The sequence below is a fragment of the Glycine max genome, chromosome 11, assembly GCF_000004515.6.
Source record: "Glycine max cultivar Williams 82 chromosome 11, Glycine_max_v4.0, whole genome shotgun sequence".
Lineage (NCBI taxonomy): Eukaryota > Viridiplantae > Streptophyta > Magnoliopsida > Fabales > Fabaceae > Glycine > Glycine max.
This window is the reverse complement of record NC_038247.2, coordinates 38,472,085-38,498,246: the sequence shown is the minus strand read 5'-3', so window position 1 is coordinate 38,498,246 and position 26,162 is coordinate 38,472,085. Positions and strand designations below refer to the sequence as shown.

Here is a 26,162-nt window from a genome sequence, read left to right as displayed (position 1 = left end):
AAAAAGAAAACATGAAGGCGACACCCATTTCCCCCTTTTTTATATATATTAAAAAATAGGGTTTGGTATGTGTCGTATATCGGGAATGGGGACAGGACGTTGAAAAGCTAATCCTGATTATTATTTTAATAATTTATATAATAATCATGCTGCATTAAAAATTAATTAATTTATTAAACAAGTTTAAAATGTTTATTACTCTAATAATTTATATAATAATCATGCTGCATTAAAAATGAATTAATTTATTAAACAAGTTTACAATGTTACTCGCGTCCACATCGCTAGTCCCTGGCACTGCTGCATGCAGTGAAATGTCATGTGAGCCGTTTATGCCAACTAGACTCGGCTAAAACTGGCTTTCAGCTACAGCTCTTTCGTCTCTTTAAAATATATTTGAGAGTGAATTTAAAATAAAAAATTCACAAAATTTATAAAATAAAAATATATTAAATCTATATTGTTTTATTATTTCATTTTAAAAAATTATTAAATTTTTTGAAAATAAAAAAATTCTTATTTTCTTTTATTTCTAAAATTCAATTTGAAAAAAAAAATATGAATCTTTTTTGTCTAAGAAAATATGACTCTCATCTCATCTTAACTTAAAATTAGATCACAATATTATCAATCATAGTTGAATGAGGTTCATAAATTAATCTAAATTTTTTAATATTTATTTTTTTATTTCTATGAATAAAAAAATACATTATTGTTGGGTTTAATTATTATTTTTAAAATATTTGACTAACTGAATTTATTTATTAATGATTTAATTAAGTTTTTAATCATTCAATTTCTTTAAATTCTAGTTTTTAGTCTTCAATTTTTAACAATTTTTATCCTTCCACTAAATTTTCATCAACATTTTTAATTTATATAAATCGTTTTATCCATTTTTAGTTCCACAATATTTTTATTGTTCAAAATTAATTTCAAATATAAAATAACAAAGAGACTAAAAATGACTAAAACATAGGCTAATTTTAAGCAATAAAAATAAATAAAACACTAAAAATTAACAACAAAAAATTAGAGAGAAGTGCTTATGCATGCGTGTGAGGGAAAAAAACACTTGATTATTTTAAAAACAGAGATAAATTAAATACATGTAATTAGATTTTATTTAAGTAGTCAAAGTTAAATAAAAAAAATTATAGGTGACATTTTTAAGATGTCATAAAAATATTAATTAACTTTTGAAGTTGACTAGTTATATATAATAGTATGATTTAGATTCATAACTTTTACATTTTAAAATGATATATATATATATAATTTACAACATCTCCCTATAAATTTTGATGTTAGTTGTGGCTAGAAAAAGTTTATATAGAGACGGTCGTTTTCCGTCTCTAAAAGCAACTTTTTTTTGCTTTATAAATAACCGGAGACGGTATCTGAGACAAGCACTGGTCCGTTGCTGTTCCGAGCGTGTGAGTTTTTAGAGACGGAACTTCAATTTCCGTATCTATTTAGCGGCAGAATTGTCCCATCTCAACATTTAATGATGTCCTCGTGTCTAACAGATACTACCCTTTTCCGTCTCTATTAATCAGAGAAGCTTTGTCTTACACAGACCCATTTGAAATTAAGATATGTTCATACGTGTTTTTTACTTTTAAAATATTTTTTTTATAAGAACTAAAATCAACTCTTAATTTTATGTAATAAAAATTATAATTTTAATGTTTAAAATACTAATCACAAATATTGTATATAAAATTTCATAAAAGATAAAAAAAACTAACTAATCCATTTACACCAACAACTGATCTCAAATTATAAATTATTCAATTAATGAAATTAAGTGATAGAATGTGCTAACCGACTCATGTAAGTTGTAAATTCTAATAGAGTTGGAAATGGAACCTTTCATGCATGTTTAAACTTGTCTTTTATATATATATATATATATATATATATATATATATTCTTAAAGGACATTGAATAAAGTATAAGCTCTATATAAAAATTAATAAGAAAAACCAATATAAAATTTACACATAACTTGTCGTATATTTTAAATCATCTCTTATAATAAACATAACTTATTTATAAAATAACGAATTATTTGAATATGAAAATATGGATAAAATTCCAGGAAATATCTGCACAAGTACGTATATAGTATAACTTTATACCATATAGGAAAACTAAAAGAAGAGAACAAGTTTTGTTGAAGGTGTCAACCAATGCTTTTCTCTATATCTTCTTAACGAAAATACTTGACCACCAAGGTGCTTATTGTACCATGGTTGATGCTCCAAAAATGTCGTGTTGAGTTACCACAAAGAAGTGGCATTATTTACAGGGATGTAGGAAAGGACGTCTTAATTTGTAGTCCATTGCTTTCCTCTTCTGGTTGATTTCCGTTCATTTTGTTTTTTTGCTCACCAACCAATTACATGTGCGCCATTCCTCAAATGTCAGCAATTTTTATGATCTTTGTTTACTCTCTCGGCACTTGCATATAAATTTGTTCCATTTGTTGTGTATTGTCTTTGGATTCTAAGTGATGTTAATTATGGCAAGAACGAGACAACTGTAAGAAAAAAAAAAAAAAACTTAAGGTATTCTTTACACTTTCTTTATCAGCAAGGTATTCTCTACATATTTTTTTATTAAAAATCACGGTTAATAGTTCATAAAGTTTTGGAATAATGATTAAAAAATTAATATATTTTCAAATAAAAATAACGGTAATAGTATATTAGCATCATAATAAAAATATATTGATCATATTTTTTTGTTCATTCCTAAAAGGATTGGCGTCTACTCAAGGAGGGTGACCTATTTGGAGTAATTTCCTGTTTTGTTAGCAACACAAGTTTGCTTGCATGGTTGTGACTGATAAATTTATGTGCGTAATTTTAATAAGAAAAAGACAAAGAATAAGTGAAACCATGGAAAAATAAATAGAACTTTGTATAGATTTTGTTTGCACCTAAAACTGTGTAAACATTGGTTTTTTAATTGAATTTCCTTTGTTTTGACAGAAAATGGTAAAAGTGGAGATTTTGGCCTTAGCATTATTAACGCCAAGAAGCTCAATGCTGCAATGAAAATTAAGGTTCTCCTTGTTCTTAGGAACCCTAGTGAGTCAGTGACTAACACTAGAGTAACGGAAAAACGAAATAACATTGTCTTGATGGATATCATGTGCTTAACCAGCATTGAAAACCCTGATAGACCTATGTACTTAACTCACTTAGCCTTCTTAGTAAAGTCTCAGTCTTCTTATTAAAGTTTCATGTTTGAGTTTCATGAATTAAAAAAATATAATTTATTAAAGATAATCAATTAAGTTCTTTATTAAAAATTAATCATTGATATTAAATAAAATCAGTGAATATTTTATATCAATAACATGGTTAAAAAAAATCCTAGGATCCTATGTTAGTGAATACAGATCATTTTAAAAAATAAATAAATAAGTGATAATAACTATTATTGCATGTATAAAGATAAAGATACAACACTATTAAGTTTTAATATATCATACACATTGAAAAAAAGATAAAATTCGATTTTCAAATAAAATTACTTAAATAATAAGGAGAATGAGAAAGTTGCACCAGTGGGTTCAAATATATTAAAATAGAGGGGCAAAAGATATTTACTTGTAATTTTATCTAAGTTAGAAAATCAGGAAACTCTCTTTTAATGAATTTTTTATTTTTGCATATATTATTTAAGAACACTTACTAATTTTCTCTCAATGATAAAACTCAACTTGAGTGCTTAATTTAGTTTTAGTTAGTCTCATTTAAAAAAAAAAATGGGTGTTTGAAATCGGGTTCAGAGAGGGGGTAAAATGCATGTCCAACGATACATTGCATAAGTGTAGCTTTCGCATTGACCTAGGGGTCATGACATAGTTTTAAACAAGTTGTAACTCTGAAGTCACTTTAGAAGTGAAGCATTTGTGTGACTAATACAATTTTTTTCCCACTTGTTTTAGGTAAAGAAGTGAGTGTTTGAAATTGCGTTCAAACAGAAAAAGAAAAAGACATCCAACGATATGCTATAATATAGTGCAGTTTTTTACACTAACGTGGAGTCCTGAGATAGTGGTAAACACTTTGTAATTTGCTCTTTCTGTTCCTTTAGAAAAATGTTTGTGAGATATACTTGAAATTACTTTTTCTTCACCATAACACGTTTTAAAATAAAATTTATAATTGAGATATATATATATATATATATATATATATATATATATATATATATATATATATATATATTGTTTTTGGAGTGAATCTAGGATTTTTTTTGTGAGAATTTTAAAACTATTCTCTTAATCACGAAAATTTATTTATACGACTGAACTCTTCCGATAATTTTTTTTTTTCATATAAATAAATAAGGACGAATGTAGGTTGAAGATTGTGGGAGCAAATGCCTCCATTAAAATAGACTTATTATTTTATTTTCTAAATAAAGTCGATCACTATTTTTTCTGTACTTTTTAATATTATATATATTAGGGAAAAACAAACACTTCGTGCCTAATTGTTTTTTTGATAAAAAGAAAGATAACAAAAGTTAGTAAATAATTTGTAAAAATAATTATAAGGATAAAATAATAATTTATGAATGTAGTTATAAGAGTAAAATATATATAAAAATGTTACATCAAAATATCATATTCCCTTTATATATATATATATATATATATATATATATATATATATATATATATATATATATATATTATACTAAATCCAGTAAATGGCCCGGTTCCTATAAATTTTCAAAGTAAAATATTAGAAAAAATCAAAACTTTCACAAGTAAATTCTTAGATATGCTTTTGAGTTTTGGTTTTCCTGAGTTAGGCACAATTTTTATAGTGCTAAAAATGAGAAAACCATCCAATATTTTTTAAAATATTAGAATTTATAGAGAATAACTATGACGTATATTTATACTTTAAAAATATTTTGTTATATTTTTAATGATATAAATTTATATATGAATATTGTTCCACTGTCTAAATTTTTTTAATCTGTCATTGTAAATAAATTTAAACATTGAATTCTTAATCACATATTTAAATGGATAAGTTTACTGATGAGTTCTTAGGTGCACAATTTAAATAGGTCTTGTAACTTGCCCAAACTAACATGAGTCATTAGATCTTGTGCTATTAAATTGAGTGACTAAGATTAATATATATTAAGTAAACAATTTTTTACGTGAACCGTATTGGCGAATGTAACTAGTAATTGGCTAATAAATATACCATTTTCCACTTTTCCCTTTTCAAATTCGCAATCGCAGCGTGTAGCTGGAAAAAAAGCTAAGAATTAGACTCGTTAAATAATAACTTCTAATAATAAAACCAAATAAAATATGATGAATTTCAGGTAAAAAATGTTATAGCTTACTTTTTTAATTCAAAGTAAACATAATTTAATTAATTAATTCCTGTTTAAATTAGACAAATTAATTTTTTTTAAACACTAACTAAATTTGTATAAAATCAAACAAATCAAAATATTCTATTCATTAATATCTATACTGTGATCGGGTAATTCTTTTAAAAAATATTTATTTAATATATGTAAATGAGTTTGTGTGTGTCAATAGGCATGAAAATAAAAAACAAATCTACAAATATCTATTTGACCTCACTCCGACTTTGACATGGATAATTCGCTTTGAGCAAAGTTGGGATTGAGATTAGATTTTTCTCGATTTACGAAAGTGTGGTCAAGACCGGGTTCGGATATGTTATTCTCCGTTCTAGTATGTTATATTTATAATTTACAAATAATATAATTATAAATTTTTATATAATTCTTAAAAATCTAATGGCTTGGATTTTATTTTTTTGCTCCAAAATTTGCAATAAATAATCTAGAAACCTATTTTAAAATACCTATTCCAAAACATAAAAATCATATTTGAGAGTATTCTTTGAGAATAGTTATTTTGTAATAATTGAAAACCTATTTTGGAATACCTATTTCAAAATAGGAAAATCATATTTCAAAATAATTATTTCAAATTATGATATTCTTTCGAAATAATTATTCCGTAATAATGGGAAACCTATTTTAGAATAATTATTTCAAAATAAAAAATATATTATGAAATAAAATACTCTTTCAAAATACAAAATAATCATTCTGTAATATGAGGTGCCTAGGTGAGAGGTATTTATGTAAGTTAAAGTCTTTTACGAGATGCAAAAAAGTAAAAGTTGAAGTAATTATAAAATATTTATCAAAAAAAGATTAATTTTAATTGGTAATTTTTACATTAAAATTGATAAATTTTACAATATATATATATATATCATTTGCTAATTATTCCATTTCATAATAATTTATTTTACACCTATAACAAATGTCAAATAAATGCAAATGAAATATAAATTGTCTATTACACATTAAAACAATAATTTATTTTAAGTAATATTCAATTCAATAATTTGCATCTAATTTAATTAATCTTGATATTTTAAATTTTTAACAATGTTCTTTATAAACTCTAACATTATAAAAATAATTAATATTCTAATATCAATTATAGTTGTAAAATACTAAATTTTAAATTTAACACAAGCTCATCCCGTATTTACTTTAAAAAAAAGTAGCTACAAATACATAATTGCATACCTTCATATTTATTTAAAAACATCAAGATTATAACAATTTTCAATTGAATAGGTATTTACAACTCGCTATACGATTTATATTTATATCTGACTACATAACAAATGGATATGATACTATGTAGCCAAAAATTTAAAAATTCAAATTAATACACAATTAAAAATTCTCCACTTTCAGTCTCAAATAAATACCAGCCACCTTAAATTGCCCACTTCAGTCTCAAGTGAAATACCAGCCACCTCCAACTGCCAATTTTGTCCCATAACTACATCAACTCACACAAACAGCAAACGGGCAATGTGAACGCATAAGTTACCATTATTCAGATTGCCCCAAGGAACAAAGTTAGTCACTAAGCCCCCCTCAAAAAACAATTTAAGGAAAAATAGGTTACGGTACTACATATTAACATTGAATCAATATAATCATCAATAAAAGATGCCATTTACCTCATACTGGTTTTAAAAAATTTGTAGAATTCTGATTGTTATCACCTTCAGATGCCGTGATTGAGGAATCCTTTCACAGTAACATGTTTAGGATTTCCCGTTTCAGAATTTGGAATTTCTACCTGTGTATGATGAATGGATCCCTTACATGTTTTCGGTGGCATACTTAAAGTTGAAGCAACTGCACTTTGGCATTCATTCCCCAAAATTCCGTCTTTATGTTCTGATGCCTGTATTTCTTTTCGAGGCAGTTGTTTTGATTTGGAAATTCTCCCTATTGAAACACGAAAAACATAAATAAATTCAACCCCAGATTTTCTTCATTCCACAAGCAAAATCCACTGAACCGAACCATTCCAAATCCAACTCCATCTCTTTAATTCATACGAATGATACTGACTTCAAAGAACCGTGGCATGTTTACTACACCACCAATCTATCAATTAATTCTCTCTTTCTCTTGCACGCATATTCACAAACACATGGTACTCACACCTAGTTCAACACCAAACCTATCCAAATTCACACCCAGCAAAATTGAAACAATAATCGAAGAAAAAACGAAACACAATTTGTTTTAAAAATCCTAATCTCCCAAGCGTGTTCGTAGTGTAGAGTGGTAGAGAGAAGCGTCGGATCGGGGAAGCACACACCGCCGGAAATACTAGAGCAGATTCGAAACAGTAAACGAAAATCCTAAAGCAGCACTAGATCTAACGGCCCAGATTAGTTTTAACAAGATACAAGACCTATTCAAGTTGTGCATGTAAGAACCCATCAAAGTTAAAAAGAAAATTGTAATTGAAAAGAAATATTTATTTCAAGTAATTAATTAGATTTTTTAACAAAAATTAATCATTAATAAAATATATCTCACTTAATTAGAAAGACTCGGGAGGGATGCAATAGATTGTAATGTTTTAAGATAGAAGTGCACTTTATTGGGTTCATTAATTGTGCTGATTAAATTACGAAGGTGAGTTAAGAAGCGTAATTAATTAAGACAAGGTTGAGTTAGAGCAAGGAAGGAGGGTGATGGACATGGTTGGTGGGAAGTAGACGCATGAGAGAGAGAGAGAGAGAGCATCTAAGAGTCACGTCATGAGAGCAACGTGAAAGCTAAAAGCAAGAAAAGAAAGCTTCTGAATTTTTAACCAATCCATGGTTTCCAAAATCTTGTGGTGCTCCTAAATCGCTTTCAGGGTGTCAAATAAATTATTAAATTTACCTCATATTTTTTTTTAGAGGAAATTAGAGCAACACTGCTGAATTATTATCAAATTACACATAATTTCATTGTTTTTTATTTTCTTACATTAATCTTCCTTTTTGTTTGAAAATATGACTTAACATTTTATATGTTTGAAAATATTACACTACACCCTTAATATTTTTTCAAATCTTATACTAACATCTTCTACAAGAGAGATAAATGTAATGATTAAAAAAATACATGTGTAATCACACCAAATTTCAGAAAATATTTTTATAATTTACTCATCTTTTAAAATAATTAACATAAATTTTTATCATATATAATATTTTAGGATTAAAATACAGTGTAATTTTTCATGTTATTAATGTATTTTAACTATTTTTAGGTCAAATTAATTTGTTATCCTCTAATTTACTTTTTAGATTTAATTTAATTTTCTAATTTTATTTTAATTTTATCATCAGTTCAATTTGGTCTTAATGTCTAAATTAAATCAACAATATTAAAAAATCATATTTTGTAATAGTTTTAAATCACAACTAAAATAATTTTAAACCGTCACAAATTATATATTTTCTAACTGTGTCAGTTTAATTTAGATAATATGATTAAGTTGAATTAATTTTAAAAATTAGATCATCAAATTAAATAAAAAGAATTAGAAAACTAAATCAAATATAAATAATAAATTAGAAAAAAAACTAATTAAATCTTATTTTTATTCCATATTCTTCTTCCAAAAAGTTTTTGTTTTTCTGGGTGAGAGGAGGTGCTTCTTCTTCTAACCCAAACTTATCTTCCATGTTCCACGACAAAATATTATGGTGGTTTGATTTGTTAAAAATTATTATTGCACTGGATATAATAAATATTTTTGTTTTATTTTTGAATTGAAAAAGGATCGACGACACATCAAATAGTTGAGTTGATAAAAAAATCTTTAATTTTTGTTTTTTTACTCAAAAATCATTAGACAATTTTTTATTCCAAATACAAATTATTACAAAGATAAATAAATTTTTATTTTTATCTCTTTAATAATCGAAAAAAAGTAAACATAGACATTTTAAAAAGAAAACATTATATTTTTTATTCTAATCTTTCTTTTTTTTATTTCAATAAATACATTAACTTTGATATAAATTGTATTAAGATAATTAATATTAAATTTTTAATAAATTTTATATTATTTTACTTGTGATATTCATTATTCATTAAATAATGTACAAAATAAAAAAATACCCTATAACTTGTGTATTTATCTTGTGTTGTTTTTCTTGTTATATCAATTAACATAATTTTTAACAATTGGACCTTTAGGAAATATTTATCTATTAACATTAATTACACCAAAAATCTATTAATGTTTTTTCAAATATTTATTCATGCCGGTATTAAGTTAGTAAGTGCATTTGTCATGTATATACACAAATATTTTGGAAGCAAGTTTATGTTACCAATTATCAAATCATATCATGTACACTTATAAATAATTTTAGAATAAATATTGTGTGTATTGACAATGTAAAAAAAATTATATTATCTTTCAAACATAAATTATTATGTATAATAAATTTATTGATTTTTATAATTGATGGATGATATAAATTTTTTTATATTAATAGTAGATAAAAATTAAATTCCATAATTTTATATTTATATTTGTCATGCAAGTAAAAAGAATGAGATTAAAATATCAAAATAAACTGCATTTTATTGGAGTGTAAGGATTTCCGTATTATCTTCTTCGGTACACATGAAAATGTGCCCCAACTGCACCCTATAGGTATTTGCACGCCTTTTTTTGGGTCCGAGATTTCTCTGCGCTTTATCATTTTAATTTTCAATATTTTATTGGGTCATAACTTAACAGGCTCGAATTGTAACAGCCCATTGGGCCCAAATTCAACCAAATAAACGTCCTCTCCAGCGGAGTCTAATATACAATGCTTTTACTTTATAAGAGTCAAATCAATAATCAATAATGTGTCCTACTTGTTTGAGTTGTTTCCTCTGCCACCTCTTCCGTTAATCTGAATCTTGGTTTTATTAGCGTTTGCACTTTGCAGTGCAACAGAACTGGTTAACAAAGCAAAAAAATTCAGACCTTGACAATCTTATAGATTTATTTTGAGCAATAATACCTAAAGTTCTCTTGTTGGCATTGAAATATCATTAGATGTGCTATTTAAATTGGGCGTACGTTCTTCTCTATTCTGACGCACAGCATATGTCATGATAAAACTTTAATTTGTAGAAAAGCCACGGTTTTGCCTAAACTATTTTTGTCAGACGATACATGTGCAATTCACCTTTGATGTTCTATCGTGGTAAGATATAAAGGGCATGTTACATTATAGAAGGGAATGTTGTACGTGTCTTATCTTAGGAGGTTTATGTACACAGATAAGAAGAGAAAAGAAAGAATAAAAAACTTGATTGATAATGTGATAAAGAAAAAAGACAGAACTAGTGAAATAAAGAAAAAAAAAATAAGGTGTACTATAAACTGTATGTATAAATATCATTGTGGAAGTTAAAATTACATCTACCAAACCTGATGTGGTGTTGGGGGATATAGAGAGAAGCAGAACCAATTCCAATGTCCTAAATGAGTACAGGTACATGGCCAATTCCAGTCTAATAACATTGGTGGAAATGGAAAAACACTATCTCAGGGTCCGTACAATCGTTTGTACCTAGAAAGTTACATGTACGTGGTTGCATGTCCAGAATCCTGGGGCATTAATCCCTATGAATCAATTGACAAGGCTTTTTGGGCATGGTGAAAGAAGTACTAAACTGCAGCTAAAAGTACTATCCAAAATACAGAAACAAACTCACTTAAGCTTGGATAGAAATTGTACTTTTATTTACAAAAGTAAGGATTGAATTCTTGATAACTTAATTAGTAATAAAGACTTTTTTTTTATTAGAAGGAAAGCAAATCTGCATCTCCTTAATTACGTCCTTATAGTGTTGTTGTCCACCTTGATTGGCCTTCCCACTGCTGAAGCTAAAGCCAGTACGATACTTTTTTCCTCATAGTATATCAAATTCAGTCCAGGAAAACGAATCCATACCATGGTTTTATCAATCTTTGGTGTCGGAGAAATGAAGTCCAATGACCATGTTCTAACAGTTAAATAATAATCAAAGATCATCAAGAGCCCTTCATCAATTACCTTTTTTTACGATCATCATCCTTATCGAATTTGACCATGAAGTATCCATTGCCAATGTCAAGAATCTCAAAGCCTGCCTGTAGTTTCCACATACGTGATAAACGCTCCCTCATAACATTATATCCAATGGATCGACTTCCCCAAAAGTTTGATCACCAAAGCTTGTTGCCACCCGGCACATAATCCTTCGAAAATAGAGTCTGCTATATGAACCTTCGGTTTTATAGGATTGCCATCCTCATACTCAATCCTTGCCAATTTCTGCTCCAACAGAACAACCATGGGTCGTGATCATGATGACCCTTCACCCTGTCCTTTGAATAAATTACGGAACGAAATCGGTGGTTATTTGTAGTTTGAAATCATATTATGAATCAACAACTACTTAATCATATTTATAGTTTTATTAAATTGGATATTTAAGAAGTTGATTCTAACCAATATTGAGGGGAAAGATCAATAATAGCTTTCTCTCAATAACAAAGGAAGTGGCTATGTGAAAACAACTTAAGAAAAATTTTACAGCGAGGAGGAGCTAGCTTCTAGATGATACCCCAGTGCAGCATGAGGAAAATTAAGATACAAAAAGGTTACTGTACCAATGGACAGCGCTACCGACGCATTGCCTGGTTTGAATTCTCAAGTTCATTGATTTACTCTTTGTTCATTTTTTTTTATTGCAGATTATATAAAAATAAATGGAAATGAAATCTTTGGACTACCATTTTCTTTTGTTATGGCACAAAGGAGATTTAACACTAGGTGATGAGATGAAGTGTAAAAGTAAGAATTAAAACGACTCAAGCCTTGATTGATCATATCCCAGCATGAAGCAGTCGCCATATATATATATATATAATTGTCAATCCCTAACTAACATGTTGTGTAATGGATGACAGGCAACTCTGTAATAGAGCCAGTATACATACGTGATCATAAGTTCTAATTTCAATACAATTATTGTCTAAAAAAAACAAAAAAACTCCTTAAACATGTCATCAAAAATTTGATATACGAAAAAATATTTGTTAACAAACATCACTTGATTTAACCCCTCTAATATATAGAAATAATAAACTGAATTCACTAAAAAATGTCCATCTCTATTTCCTCAACTCCAAAGGGAGTTTAGTTTGGTTGAGCTGGGGTGTGACAGTGTGAGTGTTGTAATACAGATAAAAAAAAAAAGAAAAACTCCAATTTTATTTGCACATATTATTAATTGGTTCATTCCAAAGAAAGAATACAAGAATTATCCAATCAACATTGAGGGGGTGAAACAATAATACGATGCATAATTATCATAATCGAAATACAAATTAGATGAACTCTGAAATTCCTGAAACGACCCACAACAGAAACATCCTTCAATTATGATACAGCTAAACATGATCACCTTTGGGACAAGAAAGAAAAAGAAAAAAAAAATTGAACACGGTTTCTTCCTTCCCTTTAGGCCCGTGTATCCTTTCTCTTGAGTTTGAGCACCTTTGTCCAAAACCCATCTTTCTTCCTTCCACTCATCATCACATCCCTCTCCCTATTCCTCGAAGCAAACGCCAGCGACTTGCTCTTCTTCAAGTTCAAGCTCAGCATGCACGAGGCAGATTCCGCCGCTTGCGAAGCGTTCCTCCGAAAGCGCGGTCTCCGGTGACCGGAAGAACCGTGCTTCGAAGAAAAAAAAGATTGATGAGGCGAAGAAGGAGAAGAAGGAGAAGAAAAACAACGAGGATCAATAATAGGGTTTGTGTTGTATAGCTGAGATAGCTTTTCCCTTAAGCAAGAGGAGCAAACACCTGGTGATTGCTTATCATATGGGTGCTCCTCACACCCTCCTCTTGTTGAAGCTTCAAACACCAATTCACATCTTTTCATCATTTTTCTTTTTCCTTCGAATTGGATAGTGGTGGATACCTACGTTACGTTCTTGAGCGAAACTATTATATATAAGGAAAATTCGGTGGTCAAAGATGCAATGTATGGTAATATACTAATGCATAACACGTGCACGGATATGTGTAATCTTTTACCTCGAAAGTTCCTGTTTCTCCTATGGTTGCTCTTAAATATTATTCTCATAAGGAAAATATGTTAACAATTTTTGTCGTTAGTATTAATTAATTAATTATTCTATAAATGAGAGCGAGATTGTTGTGTTTGACTGCGTTCAATGTAATCCATCTTCTCGATGTTGGCTAATGGCTATTAAGTGCTAATATATTGATGCAATCTGTAATTGAAAACGACGTGCAAACATACCATCTATATGGAAATTTGTTGGCAGTCTTTTACGTGAACGTGAGAATTTGTTATATATTATGGTTGAAGACTTTCATTTTTAATTTTTATTATTGTTTTTAGGTTTGATTAGTTAGTATCCTCGAGATTGAGCAAAAAAAGAAGTTAGTAACCTCAAGAACATTGTGGTGCTTATTGTCAAATTCGAAACAGTGATTTACGAGTAATTTTTCAACTCTTAATGTTACAAGTAAAATTTATTTACTTGTTATTAATTATTTTTGTTTAGAAGATCAAATTGTTATCACTTGTTGCTATTATATGTATGCGCTTATTTTGGTTCTATAGTGTTCATTAACAAGTCAACTATAGCGATTAATCTGATCATTAACTCAAACCAAAATTCTTATAACTAATTGCTTCAACAAATTGATCAGGTTATACAAGCATTACAAATTTTTTTAAAAAAATAGAAAGAATAAGAGAAAAATTGACGAAGTCATCATTCTAACTGCCCACAATATGGAATACGATATCACGTACTTACCCCGCCCACTTAATCAGTTTCTTAATTAAAACTGTTTACAATTTTGTTGGTGGTGAAATTAATTATTCATTAATTGGTAAATCGAACGTGTGAAGATGATTACGTAGAAAATACTACTACTACTATTTTTTAAAATGATTCACAAAGCGACCGCGACCCAAGCTTTTTTTGCTGAGAAATACAACAAAGTTAGAACCTAGATATTGCGTATATACATTATCTAAAGTTCCAAACTTCTCAGCGCTAGACCAACCCCCAGTAGGTTAATTATCACAGTCCAAAAAAAAACACTATTACATGCTTAAAATAAATTAATCATAATAATAAATAAATGATGATGTCGGAACTGACATAAATAGTCATAATAATTTAAGCAGCACTTGGTAGGGGATTATAATTTTTCAGAAATTTAAAGTTGCGGATGTTAATTAATTTGCATGTTTAGTATGTAATTTAAAATGAAAAAATTGGAAAAATGTAGTTTCTTAGAAAAAAATTGTCATTTTTTTTTACAAAATTATTTCTCTAGAAGAGGTGAAGATCTAACTTTTCTGAATTAATAGAAAAGTTTTAAAGATATAAAGAGATCATAACATTACACCTTTATTAGCTCACCCGTTACTCTGGTATAAAGTTTTGAATCATTTTCTTAATAAATACTGTAATAAATAACTAATTTCAGAATAAAAATGTTAATAAATATTCTTAGTACACTTATTATAATTTTAAAATTATTTTTATATAATATATAGTTTATTATGCTTTTTAAATATTTTAATTTTTTAAAAATCGTCATGATTTTTCACATTAAAAAATTCAGAGAAAACGAAAAGGAGAAAAGATTTAATTTGGGTGTGGAATTTGATAGCAGTCAGAGTTTTTATAAAATCTCAACCATTGATTTAAATTTTTATATATTAAAAATTTAATAAGACCAACTAAAAGGTTTTTAAGACATTGTAGGAAACTATAGTAGCTTAGTGATTGCAAGTGATTCTGATCCGATTTAATATATTAATAAAGGATTTAAATTTTTTTATACACTGACATGATAATTTTTAAAATTATCGACTATTTCTTAGCTTAATTTTTAAATTATATAAAAAAAATTAATTGCCAAAGTAACTATTGCTTAACATAATTTTTACATTATATAAAAAAAGTTAATAGTCAAATTGACTATTGCTTGGCTTTATTTTTACATTATATAAAAAATTAATAGTCAAGTTGACTATTGTGCTTAGCTTAACTTTTACAGTACATAAAAAAATTAATACTCAAATTGACTACTGCTTAATAACTAGAAGCAATTTTGAACGTAGAGATGCTATCACTGCTGCACTGCACCAACTCATTTTTGCTTTAAACGTTATACAAACACATCACGTCTCAACAAAAAAATCCCGGCATAAGGATTTTATATAATCTACAATAAATAAAAAAATGAGCAAGGAATAAATCCGTGGGCAAAACTAATGCAATTTGATCCAAGTAGTCATCTATGGAATGAAATTAAAATTATAAATTGAAACCAGGCAAAACATTTTAAAAGTCGGTGACACCGTCCACTGGTACAATTTTAAGTATTCTTTCTAAGGATAAGCAGGCTTTTGTGTTAGATTGATTTGCAAACGTATAGGAGTTTCCGTATAGCACACTATCTTTCCCTCTTTGGTCTGCCTTGAGGGATTTAAGTATAATTGTCATTTTCTAAGTACAGCATTTAAATTTTCCCATTACTGTACATGATAATATGGACCTGCATTCCCAATCCTAGAACGCTTTTACACTTGCAAGTCATTTCCAAATTATGGATATCACCTACAAGAACCAAAAGTATTGGCCTCCATCCTAATCGTCGTCATTGTAAATAGATTGGTGTAAAGTTGGTCGTTTGAGTCTTTGAAATATATCATCAAGGGACTCAGACGAGGAATCACTAGGGCCCTTATTTTCTTGTATTTGCCGTAAAGGCAAGAACTTTTTGGCCCCTATGTTTGTCTTGAAACTCTGAAAGCCAGTTTTCATCGATTGCCAAGTCGAAGTTAAACCTGAAGATGGTCCTCCAGATGAATTGCTAGAATTAGTATTGCCTTCGTCGAACAAGGAATCAGCAGAGGCTACGTTTTTCTCTTCTGACTTCAACTTAGATGCTGGCCCACCCTGCTCTCTAATCACAGCATACTTCTTGGTGATGGCTTCCCTGCTTCTGCTTGTGTCTTCCTTTGATGTTTTGGACAGACTTCCTTTTACTTCATCAGTAATTAAACTGGAAGTTGGCTTCATTTCAGCACCATTCCTTTCCTGAATAAATAAAAGGTGAGAAAACTGTATTACCAAAAGAAATTAGTAGTCACAAAGGTCATATTGCAGCTGTTGAAACCACATGTTAAAATTGGATAAGTTGCAAGACATGAAACAAGTCATACAAGATTGGTCCAACTTTTTGTGGGAGGTATGTCAGCATACCATAAAATTGTTGCCCGATTCAATATCAATGTTATTGAAATTTCTTGCAAGTGGAACAACTTGCTCCCCTACTTTGCATCCTTGCTCAAGCCAAGACCGCTCTATAAATAATACAGAATCAATCATCAAGCATGAGTATCACAAAGTCAGTATTCACACATTACAATATGATTTAGTAACATGAACTAAAGTTTTAACAACAATGTGAATTTTTATTTCATACCTTTTTGTAAAATAATTAATCCTGATGGATCAAAACCATCCATGTCTTCAGCTTCAGTTTTGAAAATATATCTCTTCCAACTTCCCAGAAAATCAAATACTTTATCAAAGAAGTTGCTTGCAACCAAAAGGGTGTATATAACCATAATAAGTGGATAGATTTTGTTAAATTCATCCCCAAAGAAAGGAACAGCGTTGTCAATGTTCCCCATTCGCTGCAGTCATAGCCACACCGTTCACCAATTAAAATAAAATAAATACTACTAAGGTAAGGGAGCAAATATGCTCTGATGCAGAAGTTCAGATAATTTAGCAGTTACTAGCTTAACCAAAGAAAAATTATCTTTGAAAACCATAAAAGGTGTGTAAAACAAAATACAAGACAACAAACCATACATCCTTAGAAACATAGGTTATTTTATCCAGGACAAGAAAAGAATAAAAAGAAAGAAAATAAATTTGGGTCAATGAACTTAATGAAGAAAATAGTTGAGTGTAACATGTCTTTTTCTTAGAAGTTACAATATTATGACTCTGAATGACAATTTGTAGGATTATTTGGAAGTGATTTGATATATAAGCGAAAAAAGACAAGCAAGAAAAAGAAGTATCACAGTAGACAGCACACGGAACCCTGTCCAGTGCCCACAATTTTGTTGTCTTGGGCAAGAAAAATAACACTTTAAAGTGAATTGACAGTCAATGCATTCATAAGATGAGAGGAATACCTGTTCAAATAAAGTTGTTTTATTCTTGCCAAGGCGAATGAGATTGAGAAAGTTGTACGAGACAGGAGGAGCATAACGAGCAACCATCCTGGGAACAAGGATTGATTGAAACTAGTATTCATTCAACAGCATAGGCAATTCAAGAAACAAAAATTAGTCATAATAAAAATATGCAGTTGTTGCAGTAAATGAATAAAAGCTTACGAGCATATCATAAGCAAGTTAACTGAGCTAGTCTGTCTGGGTGTCAGTGAGTAAAACATCAGCATTCCAATTTTGAACAATGAATAGTATGTGCAGATGCACATGTACATGAGAGGAACAAAAGCAAACACCTGGACAAGAAATTGAAGGTAAGTGATTTTCCACAACCCTTCATCAGAGAGTAAATAAAAAATATAAATAATGCATGATTCACATTGTTATAAATATGTTAATATTTTTTACAATATTGGGACACTAGCCATACTAAATACTAAATTAACATGAATGGTGTAGCTTAGTCTGATGCTAGAACAGATGGCTACAAAAGTGAGGTGCGATTCAAAAAGAAGCTTGTCCTTATTTTAAATAATATAGTAGCCAAGGAGAAATAAAAGCATTTTATCAACGCAAAGACACATTATGTGATATTTAATAAGCAATGTGTGCATTATGTACAGTCTCTCCGCTTGCAGGGGCAAGGTTGCATACATCTAAACTCCCCAAACCCCACTAGGTGAAAGCCTCGTGCATGGGGTCTCATTTATGTACAGCCTTAAACCAAAAGGGGTGAAAGTTTACTTTCAAATTCTTTTTAAAAAAAACCCAGAAAGAACCACTCACTAAAAGAAAACAATATATGCCATAGACCAATACACAAACAAAAGCACAGCTTACTCAATCACAAAAATGTTCATATATTAGATATGATAGACTTTAATTTCGTTTAAAATGTTGTGATTTCCAAAATTCCAGAATTCGATATACCTGCACAAGGACCTCCTCTGTTCCAACCGATTTTATAAGAATGGAAAAAAGCGATAGATCAATGCTAGGCAGAAGAGTTGCCTCAGCTAAAAGAATTGCTACAGACATGATACCGAGTATAACAGCCAAGCCTTTCTCAACTTGTTTCCTTAAAATGCATTTCCATAAAAATTCTGCAAAGAAGCACCATCATTTATTCAGAATGACAAGCTCTAACCAAAATATTTGATACTCAGAAAAGGAAGAAGAATGTGGAGTCATCCATGCATGATTATATAATGCAAGAAACCTAATTGAGAAAGGTAAGACAAAAGTGAGATGAAATTCAACAAACTTTGAAGCCAAAAACAGCATAGGTAATTAGGTATGTATGAGCAAATTGGATTAACTTACCGCCAGTTCTGTCAATACTATATTCAAATCCTCTCATTTCAAAACCAAGGGAGGTCAGTTTAATTAGCACTGTATGTATATATAATTTCTTACCACAAGAAAATTATGAAAAATAGAATTATCATATAGGAGGTTTCATTTACATAGGACGAAAGCACAACTAAGCAAGTAGGATACAGAGCATTATCTTTTCAATGATATCTTAATACATAGAAAGAGTAAAATGTTAGTGAGCATCAGAGAAAACTAATAGAAACAGAATTATAAACTAAAATTAGCCAATGCCATTCTAGATGCAGCAAAGAAATATTAAGTGACGTTAGGAACAAATGGGTTCACCAATAATTCTCATTATTACCTAAAGTATCAAATAGGGACCCCAACTTGCCAGTCCGAGCAGGTCTAATGCTTGAATTATATTCCCTGAAATTACAGCATAAAAAATTGTGTAAGGTGATCTGGAAGAACTGGTAATGTATTGTAGAAGGATGTTGAAGTGGAAAAGAAAAGAAAATGAAATTAGAAGCACACCATCCAGTTGAGTTGCGGCGATCAAAATTCTTTATAGTATCTTCCAATTCAAGTGCCTCCAATACATAAGTCATATATCCACTGCACCAGCAACAAAATCACAAAATGTTTGGGTATTAGTGAGAATTTAGGAAAATTCTAAGAAACCTTAGTTGACAGAAGAGCTACAACTAAATTATCAATCTACCACATATATCTAGTTACTAATGTTTTAAATCTTGGATAGCGGAGCATAGCATAGCATAGCTGCTGGCCCAAAAACTGCTATAGCAAGATGGCCGCTATTTTGAATTTTTATTATTACTATTATAATTTATTTTATTATATTATATTATGCATTAAATAGTGTATTACATTTTTATTACTATTATTGTTTAGTTTATTATATATTACTATTATGTATAATTTATGATATATTATATTATGTTATGTTTTATTTAGTTTTTTATGTTATATGTTATGCTTTAAATAGTTTATATTTTCATTACTATTATTAGTTAGTTTATTATATTATATGTTATGCTTTAAATAGTTTATTATATTTTCATTACTATTATTAGTTACTTTTATATTATATGTTATGCTTTAAATAGTTTATTGTATTTTTCAATACTAATATTATTTAGTTTATTTTTTATCAGATATTATTTAGTCTATTAATTTTATATTATACACAATGGTTATTTAAAAACAGACAAAAAAGAGAGGTTAAACTAGACTCAAAATAGAGGCCCAACAAACTAAAACAAAAAAAGGGGAAAAAACAAAAAAAAGTGTTTGGGCCCTATGGCCCAAATATCACAACCCTAAGCCTTTCTTTCCTGAAACCCCAAGACCCAAACCAAACATTTTTTACCTTTTATATCTGTAATACTCCTCACGAGCTCCCCGAAGATGGCGCCTTAGTGTTGCCATTGACTTCTCATCTGTATCATAATCCATATCATCTTCCCCTAATCGGCCACCTTGTGGTTTGAAGGAAGGATCTTCCCTAAACTGAAAGTTTGAAGGTTACATCTAAATAAAGAAAATAACCCAAGTTTTGTAATCAAATAATGTAAACTCAATACCATTTGAGTTAGCATATCATCAATGACATTCATATAAGGTCTCAAAGGATCACGCTTGGACATTTGCTTGGATGTTGCTTGAGCTACCTACAGAAATAAACAATCATTAAACTCCAATATTGTTTTTTGGTGGAGGGTGGAACTTAGTATTTAAAAAATCTTTGATCATATAACCATTACATAAATGGCCACGAGTAAAGTTACTTAAAAGGTCACATCAGTGTTATCATTATCAATAACAGATCACAGAAAATGGTTGAAAGCCAAAAATCCGGTATATTAATTATATAGTGGATAGCATCATAGGCAAATAATGGAATTCACATAATGGTCATCAAAATAAATCAATTATATACATATAAAAAAATCAGTTGAATTAAAAAAAAAACTACATAAGTTTTGCCGCCCATAATGGTCCTATCTGGCTCGAGCAAAATTATCTCTAGTGGATGATACATGTGGTCTATATGAAAAACAAAAATAAACTGCATAAAAAGTTGACTTAATATTAGCTCAAATGAGGTGAGGTTAGCTACATGGTCAATATTTGTTTCTCTCACTACAATAATGAATAATGACAATCAAGCCTTATCCAAATGAGGTGAGGCTAGCCACATGGATCAAATGATCCCATATTTGCTCCTCTCACTCTCAAATAAAAATAGTCCCACTCAATTGATACGTCTCCCACACACTCGCAAGAAAAGTTAGCTCTATCTTGCTTGAAAGTGAAAATTAACAAAATTTCTTTTAAAATTCATGTTGATTAGCTGTCCTCTTTTGCCTTAGTCACTGCACAAAGGCTGTTTTCTCTCTTCTATTCTGATTGGAGTCGTCTGCCATAGGTGGCACAGACTGCACTTTTCTTATCTCAGTGTACTTAGTTTGACCTTTTTGATATAAATGAAAAGTTGTAGTTGAGTGTTGGTTAACACTTAAGCATTTTCCTCTAAGCAATATCAAGCCTTACCCCTCTAGATGGGCTTGGCTACATGCACCAAAAAATTACTATATTAAGCTTTATCCAAAAACCAAAATTTTCAATAAACCAATTTATAGTAATACTGTTTTAAAGAGTAAAATTATAAAAATATTTTTTGCTGAAAACTTGAATGAACCACTTACAACAATAGCATTTGAAAGTTCTTGGTGAGCATCATCCAGTTTGACAGCCATTTGGGCAATTTTGTGCGTAAGAACTTTCTGGCGGATAGTCCAGTCAGCATTTCTCCAAATGCTTTTAGGAATTTCACTTAAACCAAAGCCAAGAAGAAATGCACCAGTAACAAGTCCAAAAGTATTTGAGCAGGCCATGGCAAATCCCAAAAGACTTCCCTTCCTGTTTACAGATGCAGGAACCAACTAAAATCATTCCAAAAAGAAAACTAGTGTATCATTTAAAACTCAAAAATAAACACACACATACAAATGAAAAAGACCGTATCGCATGCTAACTTGTCAACCATCATGTCAAAAAATAGACATAATTGGCCAGACAAAAGATAATTGCAAGTCCATGACTTGAAAAATCATACAAGATATTGATAATTGAAAAGCCATGACCCACATGTACAATTTAAAGTTGTATTTTTTTGTCCCATGAGCCTATATATCTCTGTTGGGACATTTGCTTGCAAGTTTCGGACAGAGGGTGGGTTCAACACTCCCGCTCCCTCCTTGAACCCATTAGTGGAATCCATAGGCCCTACCAGGAACTAGTATCCAAAATACAACAATAAAAAGAAAGAAAAAAACTGCAATTGATTTCAAATGTCCTCACAACTTTTCAGCATGTGATTTATCTATATTATAAAATATCCAACATCTTGTAAAGATGTACAAGATGATATATAGAATATTCTTGAAATGTCCTCACAAACAGAGGCATTGTATTAGTCTCTGGGAGTAAGAGCACAGATGTCAAAAGGACTATACAAGTTTGATTTCTGAACTTGCAAAAACACAGCTTTATCAGGTAGAGTAGTGTTTTACAGAAGTCCCTTAAAAAGTGGTTCATGGGACTTTTATTATCCACATAAACACGCAAACAAGTTTGATGTCTGTACAGGCTCAAATTTCACAAATACACCAGTCATTCATAACAAAACACACAGCCATACATTACAAACAGATCATGTCCATATATGACAGTAAATAATCAAGAAGAAATTAGGTGTGGTGCAAGTTTCTTTGAGGAAACCAGATGAAGTTCGAAAGTGCAAACAATAATCTTAACTGGAAAAAAAGGTTCAAGACAGCAATAACTGTGAGCTAACATCTAACTACTAAAAACCTAAATAAATAAAACAAGTTTATGAGAATGAGAACCAACCATTTGTTGTGCGTCAAAATGAGAAGAATGAGTCCAAAAAGGCCAATGGATCCAACAATTAGATAGAAGATCAAGTTAACATGTACACTAGTCTTTAATCTTTCTGATACAGTAAAATCCCCAGCATCTTCAAAACCCTGAATAAGGGGCACCACAGCCCTGCTTAGAATAAATAATTGAAACATATGAGGAAATTGGCATCTCTGATAAGTAAAAAGCCATTTAAATATTTCCTTGCAAAAATCATGCTTACTATGTAGGCAAAAATATAAGATAGCAAATATACAAAATTGCTTAAAGTTTATACTTTGCATAATAACTATATCACATTGTGTGATTCATTGCGATTGCCAATATGGGTCAAAGTCTGTTCTGTAGCAGAAAAAAATGTCAAATGCACACATGTCTTACTGTGTGTTTGGACTGGTGGGGAGTTGAACTCAACATGATTTTTGAAAGCAACAAATAGTTTCTTTTGTGGTGAACTCACCATGGTTTTCTACCATCAAACCAAACACACTATTACAAAACGGGAAATTTAACATTTGAGATCCAAGAGATGGTTTGAACCAAAAGAAAATAAAACTAATATAATCAAACATGTGTCAATGTTGTAAAGACCAAAGGCATTCACATTAAAAAGTTACTTCAGCTTGATCCTATAACATATTACATTACATTACACATATCAAATGCATAACAAAGTACGTAGTCCACATAGTACACTGAATCAAAAAAAGGCTCCTGGAGGAATGTTTCACTGACAGACAAGACAATGAGAGAGCAAAGCAGCTTTATCACAGTAAACCAAACAATTTTAAAAAGCTTTGGACCATTAACCAAAAAAATGTATATTTGAAGTAAAATTTGATTGCCTTTCTAAACACAATATGTTTGAACTTTGAAGTACACAAAAGGATGTGAAAGTGATGCAAACATATAGCATTGAAGCATACCAAGTAAGTAAAAACGTACTCCAATATGACCAGCTCCAGAAGAAAGAAATAGCTCCATTAACTTGGTTAGAAGACATTGTCTGCATGTGTCATAGAAACACTGTTATTAATGAAACCATTGCACATATAGTTCTTCAATTAACCACAATTCTTTTCAACTTTTAATAATATAAAGTTCCAAAAACCTTCCTTTCAAAGGAAAAGGGGGGGGGGGAGCCTATCTAGTAGCAGAAGAATTATCAAGTTGAACTAATTAGGAAAAAAGAGGCAATAACAACCTTAATTTAATTGACACAAGCTTAAATACAGAATAAGAAGTCATAAAGCTGCCCTGTCCACAACAACATGGAGGTAGCACAATATTTTTGTCAAAACTATAGACACTATCACACCAATGCAAAGTAAATGTTTCTGAAACTTATAACTGTAAATCTTTCTTCCAGTTACTGATTTTAAAACCCAGTAGTTCAGAACTTCCATATCCAAGTCCTTTTCAAAAGTTAAGGCTTCCTCAGTTCCTCTAGTCTAAGATGAACACTTGTGTTTGGACAGTGTTAATTATAATCCATGCATTTTTCACTTGCATTTATTTATTTATGTACATTTATCAGCATCTAGGAATTACCTTATGACTACAAAGCTACCATATAACCTATGCATTTGTTCCTCTAACTGTAATTTGTAAGGCAACCATCTCCCGTATTTGTAAATTGTTTTCGGTTTTGTTTCTAACTTCCTATAATAATCACACATTCACACGTCCAACTAAACATTGTTTCTCTGGCAGTCCCTGAGGTTTTGAAAAACAGTCCGCAATTTCCTGCAACGTCAAGGATTGTGACGAAAACGTGACGGCACCACAATTTAAAAGCAGCAGCAACACTGGTAAAACGCGTATGGACCAGTTCAAAAGGTATGGTAGGCAAAACAATCCTAAAAGCGTCCGTTTAGGCAACCTTACGACGCCGAATCGAACAAATCTACATTCCACACAACAAATCATAGCAGAACGATTGCAGTTTATAAGAAAGAAGAACAGAAATCGAAATCTAATAACATGAATTGATAAACAACAACAACAACAACAACTAAATAAAATTGGAGAGCACAGATTGAACGGTTAGAAAGGAGAGATTACCGCCCAAATGTCAGCGGGGACGAGGATGATGATGGAGAGAGAACAGAACCAGGTATATCCAACGGTGAAGAGCACGTAGCGAGGCACATAGGGACCGGCGAAGTACCTAAGCGTGAAAAGCACCATGCCCGTGGTTAGAGGGAGCGAGATCAGGTAAAACACCCACATCTCTCTCTCTCTCTCTCTCTCTATGTGGAATCGGAGAGATGGATCATAAATCGGTTGCGATTTGCGAATTTGGAATCGCAGAGCTACACTGACTTTTCTTTGTCAGCTAAAGTGTATGTGTATGTAGGTAGCAGCTGCAGCAATAGCCTTAAAGCGTCGTCGTTTAGTGGTTTTCTTGGGTTGGAAGGAGCCTCTGCCTGTGTGGGGTTAAGTTAGGAAGGTTAGCAAAACCACATTCCTCTCCGGCGAGAAACGCACCACGATTTCTTTCTTTCGCTTATGCTAAAAGTGCTTCTCCCTCCCGGTATACCCTGATTCATGTCTCAAACACTGAATTTTTTTTTACCTTTTTAAATGATTACTCCGTAATGCACAATCCTCATCTGGCTTCCAACTTGGCCCAGTACTATCTACCTACAGGTCTCGATGATGATCGATTAAGTGGATTTCTTAACTTTTGTTTTATTTTGCTTTTATAATATTTTTTACGATTCTTATGTTATTCTTAAGAAATTAAACTTATACACAATTTTATTCTAATGATAAAAAAAATTTCAAGAAACTTTAAAAAATTCTTTTTTATGTTTTTTTTTAATTTCATTTAACTATAATTGAAATAAACTAATTAATTTAAAAGATGATATTATTTCGGAACAATAATATGTTGATGATTCTCAATCACTAACAAGTGTCTCAAAGATTTTGATTTTAATTTCATTTATTTTTTCATTAAAATAATTTACTTTTTTATCAACAAATTTTTTCCTAAATCTTCTTCATTCTCATCTACTTCAACGATTCTTCTCATATCCCTCAATCTTGTCATCTCACTCTCACCTCCCTCAATCTCAATTTTTTTGTGTTTGTGACATTTTGTGTTTGGAGTTTGATGCTTGGAGTGGTGTGATAACAAATGTGCAAAGGACA

The 26,162-nt window shown here is 30.2% G+C and overlaps 2 protein-coding genes across 4 annotated transcripts; both read right to left on the bottom strand.

The window, feature by feature from the left end:
• Positions 1 to 12,656: 12,656 nt before the first annotated feature.
• LOC100781700 (uncharacterized) lies at positions 12,657 to 13,390 on the bottom strand. Its single transcript, NM_001254007.3, has one exon. The coding sequence runs from the start codon at positions 13,350 to 13,352 to the stop codon at positions 12,927 to 12,929; it is 426 nt and encodes a 141-aa protein (NP_001240936.1). The 5' UTR covers positions 13,353 to 13,390; the 3' UTR covers positions 12,657 to 12,926.
• Positions 13,391 to 15,757: 2,367 nt separating this feature from the next.
• Positions 15,758 to 25,679, bottom strand: LOC100782237 (LMBR1 domain-containing protein 2 homolog A). Of its 3 annotated transcripts, XM_006591425.4 has the most exons (15): positions 25,068 to 25,195; positions 24,555 to 24,909; positions 23,930 to 24,009; positions 22,974 to 23,132; positions 21,767 to 21,980; positions 20,642 to 20,728; positions 20,428 to 20,567; positions 19,572 to 19,652; positions 19,399 to 19,463; positions 18,648 to 18,820; positions 17,883 to 18,013; positions 17,679 to 17,766; positions 16,952 to 17,165; positions 16,729 to 16,829; positions 15,758 to 16,563 (listed from the first exon to the last, which is right to left on the bottom strand). In XM_006591425.4, the coding sequence occupies exons 3-15, from the start codon at positions 24,004 to 24,006 to the stop codon at positions 16,111 to 16,113; spliced, it is 1,983 nt and encodes a 660-aa protein (XP_006591488.1). In that variant the 5' UTR covers positions 24,007 to 24,009; positions 24,555 to 24,909; positions 25,068 to 25,195; the 3' UTR covers positions 15,758 to 16,110. The 3 variants fall into 3 exon arrangements, with proteins under 3 accessions (XP_006591488.1, XP_003538605.1, XP_014619751.1); XM_003538557.5 differs by lacking the exon at positions 24,555 to 24,909 and having other exon boundaries at positions 25,068 to 25,679; XM_014764265.3 differs by lacking the exon at positions 24,555 to 24,909 and having other exon boundaries at positions 22,974 to 23,110; positions 23,949 to 24,009; positions 25,068 to 25,679.
• Positions 25,680 to 26,162: the final 483 nt, after the last annotated feature.

Excerpts from the sequence above, each read along its gene's own strand:
- LOC100781700 (NM_001254007.3), bottom strand. The coding sequence starts at position 13,352 with ATGATGAAAAGATGTGAATTGGTGTTTGAAGCTTCAACAAGAGGAGGG.
- LOC100782237 (XM_003538557.5), bottom strand. The coding sequence starts at position 25,235 with ATGTGGGTGTTTTACCTGATCTCGCTCCCTCTAACCACGGGCATGGTG. Across the intron at positions 23,133-23,929 it reads AGTACGTTTTTACTTACTTG|GGCTGTGGTGCCCCTTATTC; the intron begins GTATGCTTCAAT and ends TATTCTAAGCAG. Across the intron at positions 16,830-16,951 it reads ATTAATTATTTTACAAAAAG|AGCGGTCTTGGCTTGAGCAA; the intron begins GTATGAAATAAA and ends TATTATTTATAG.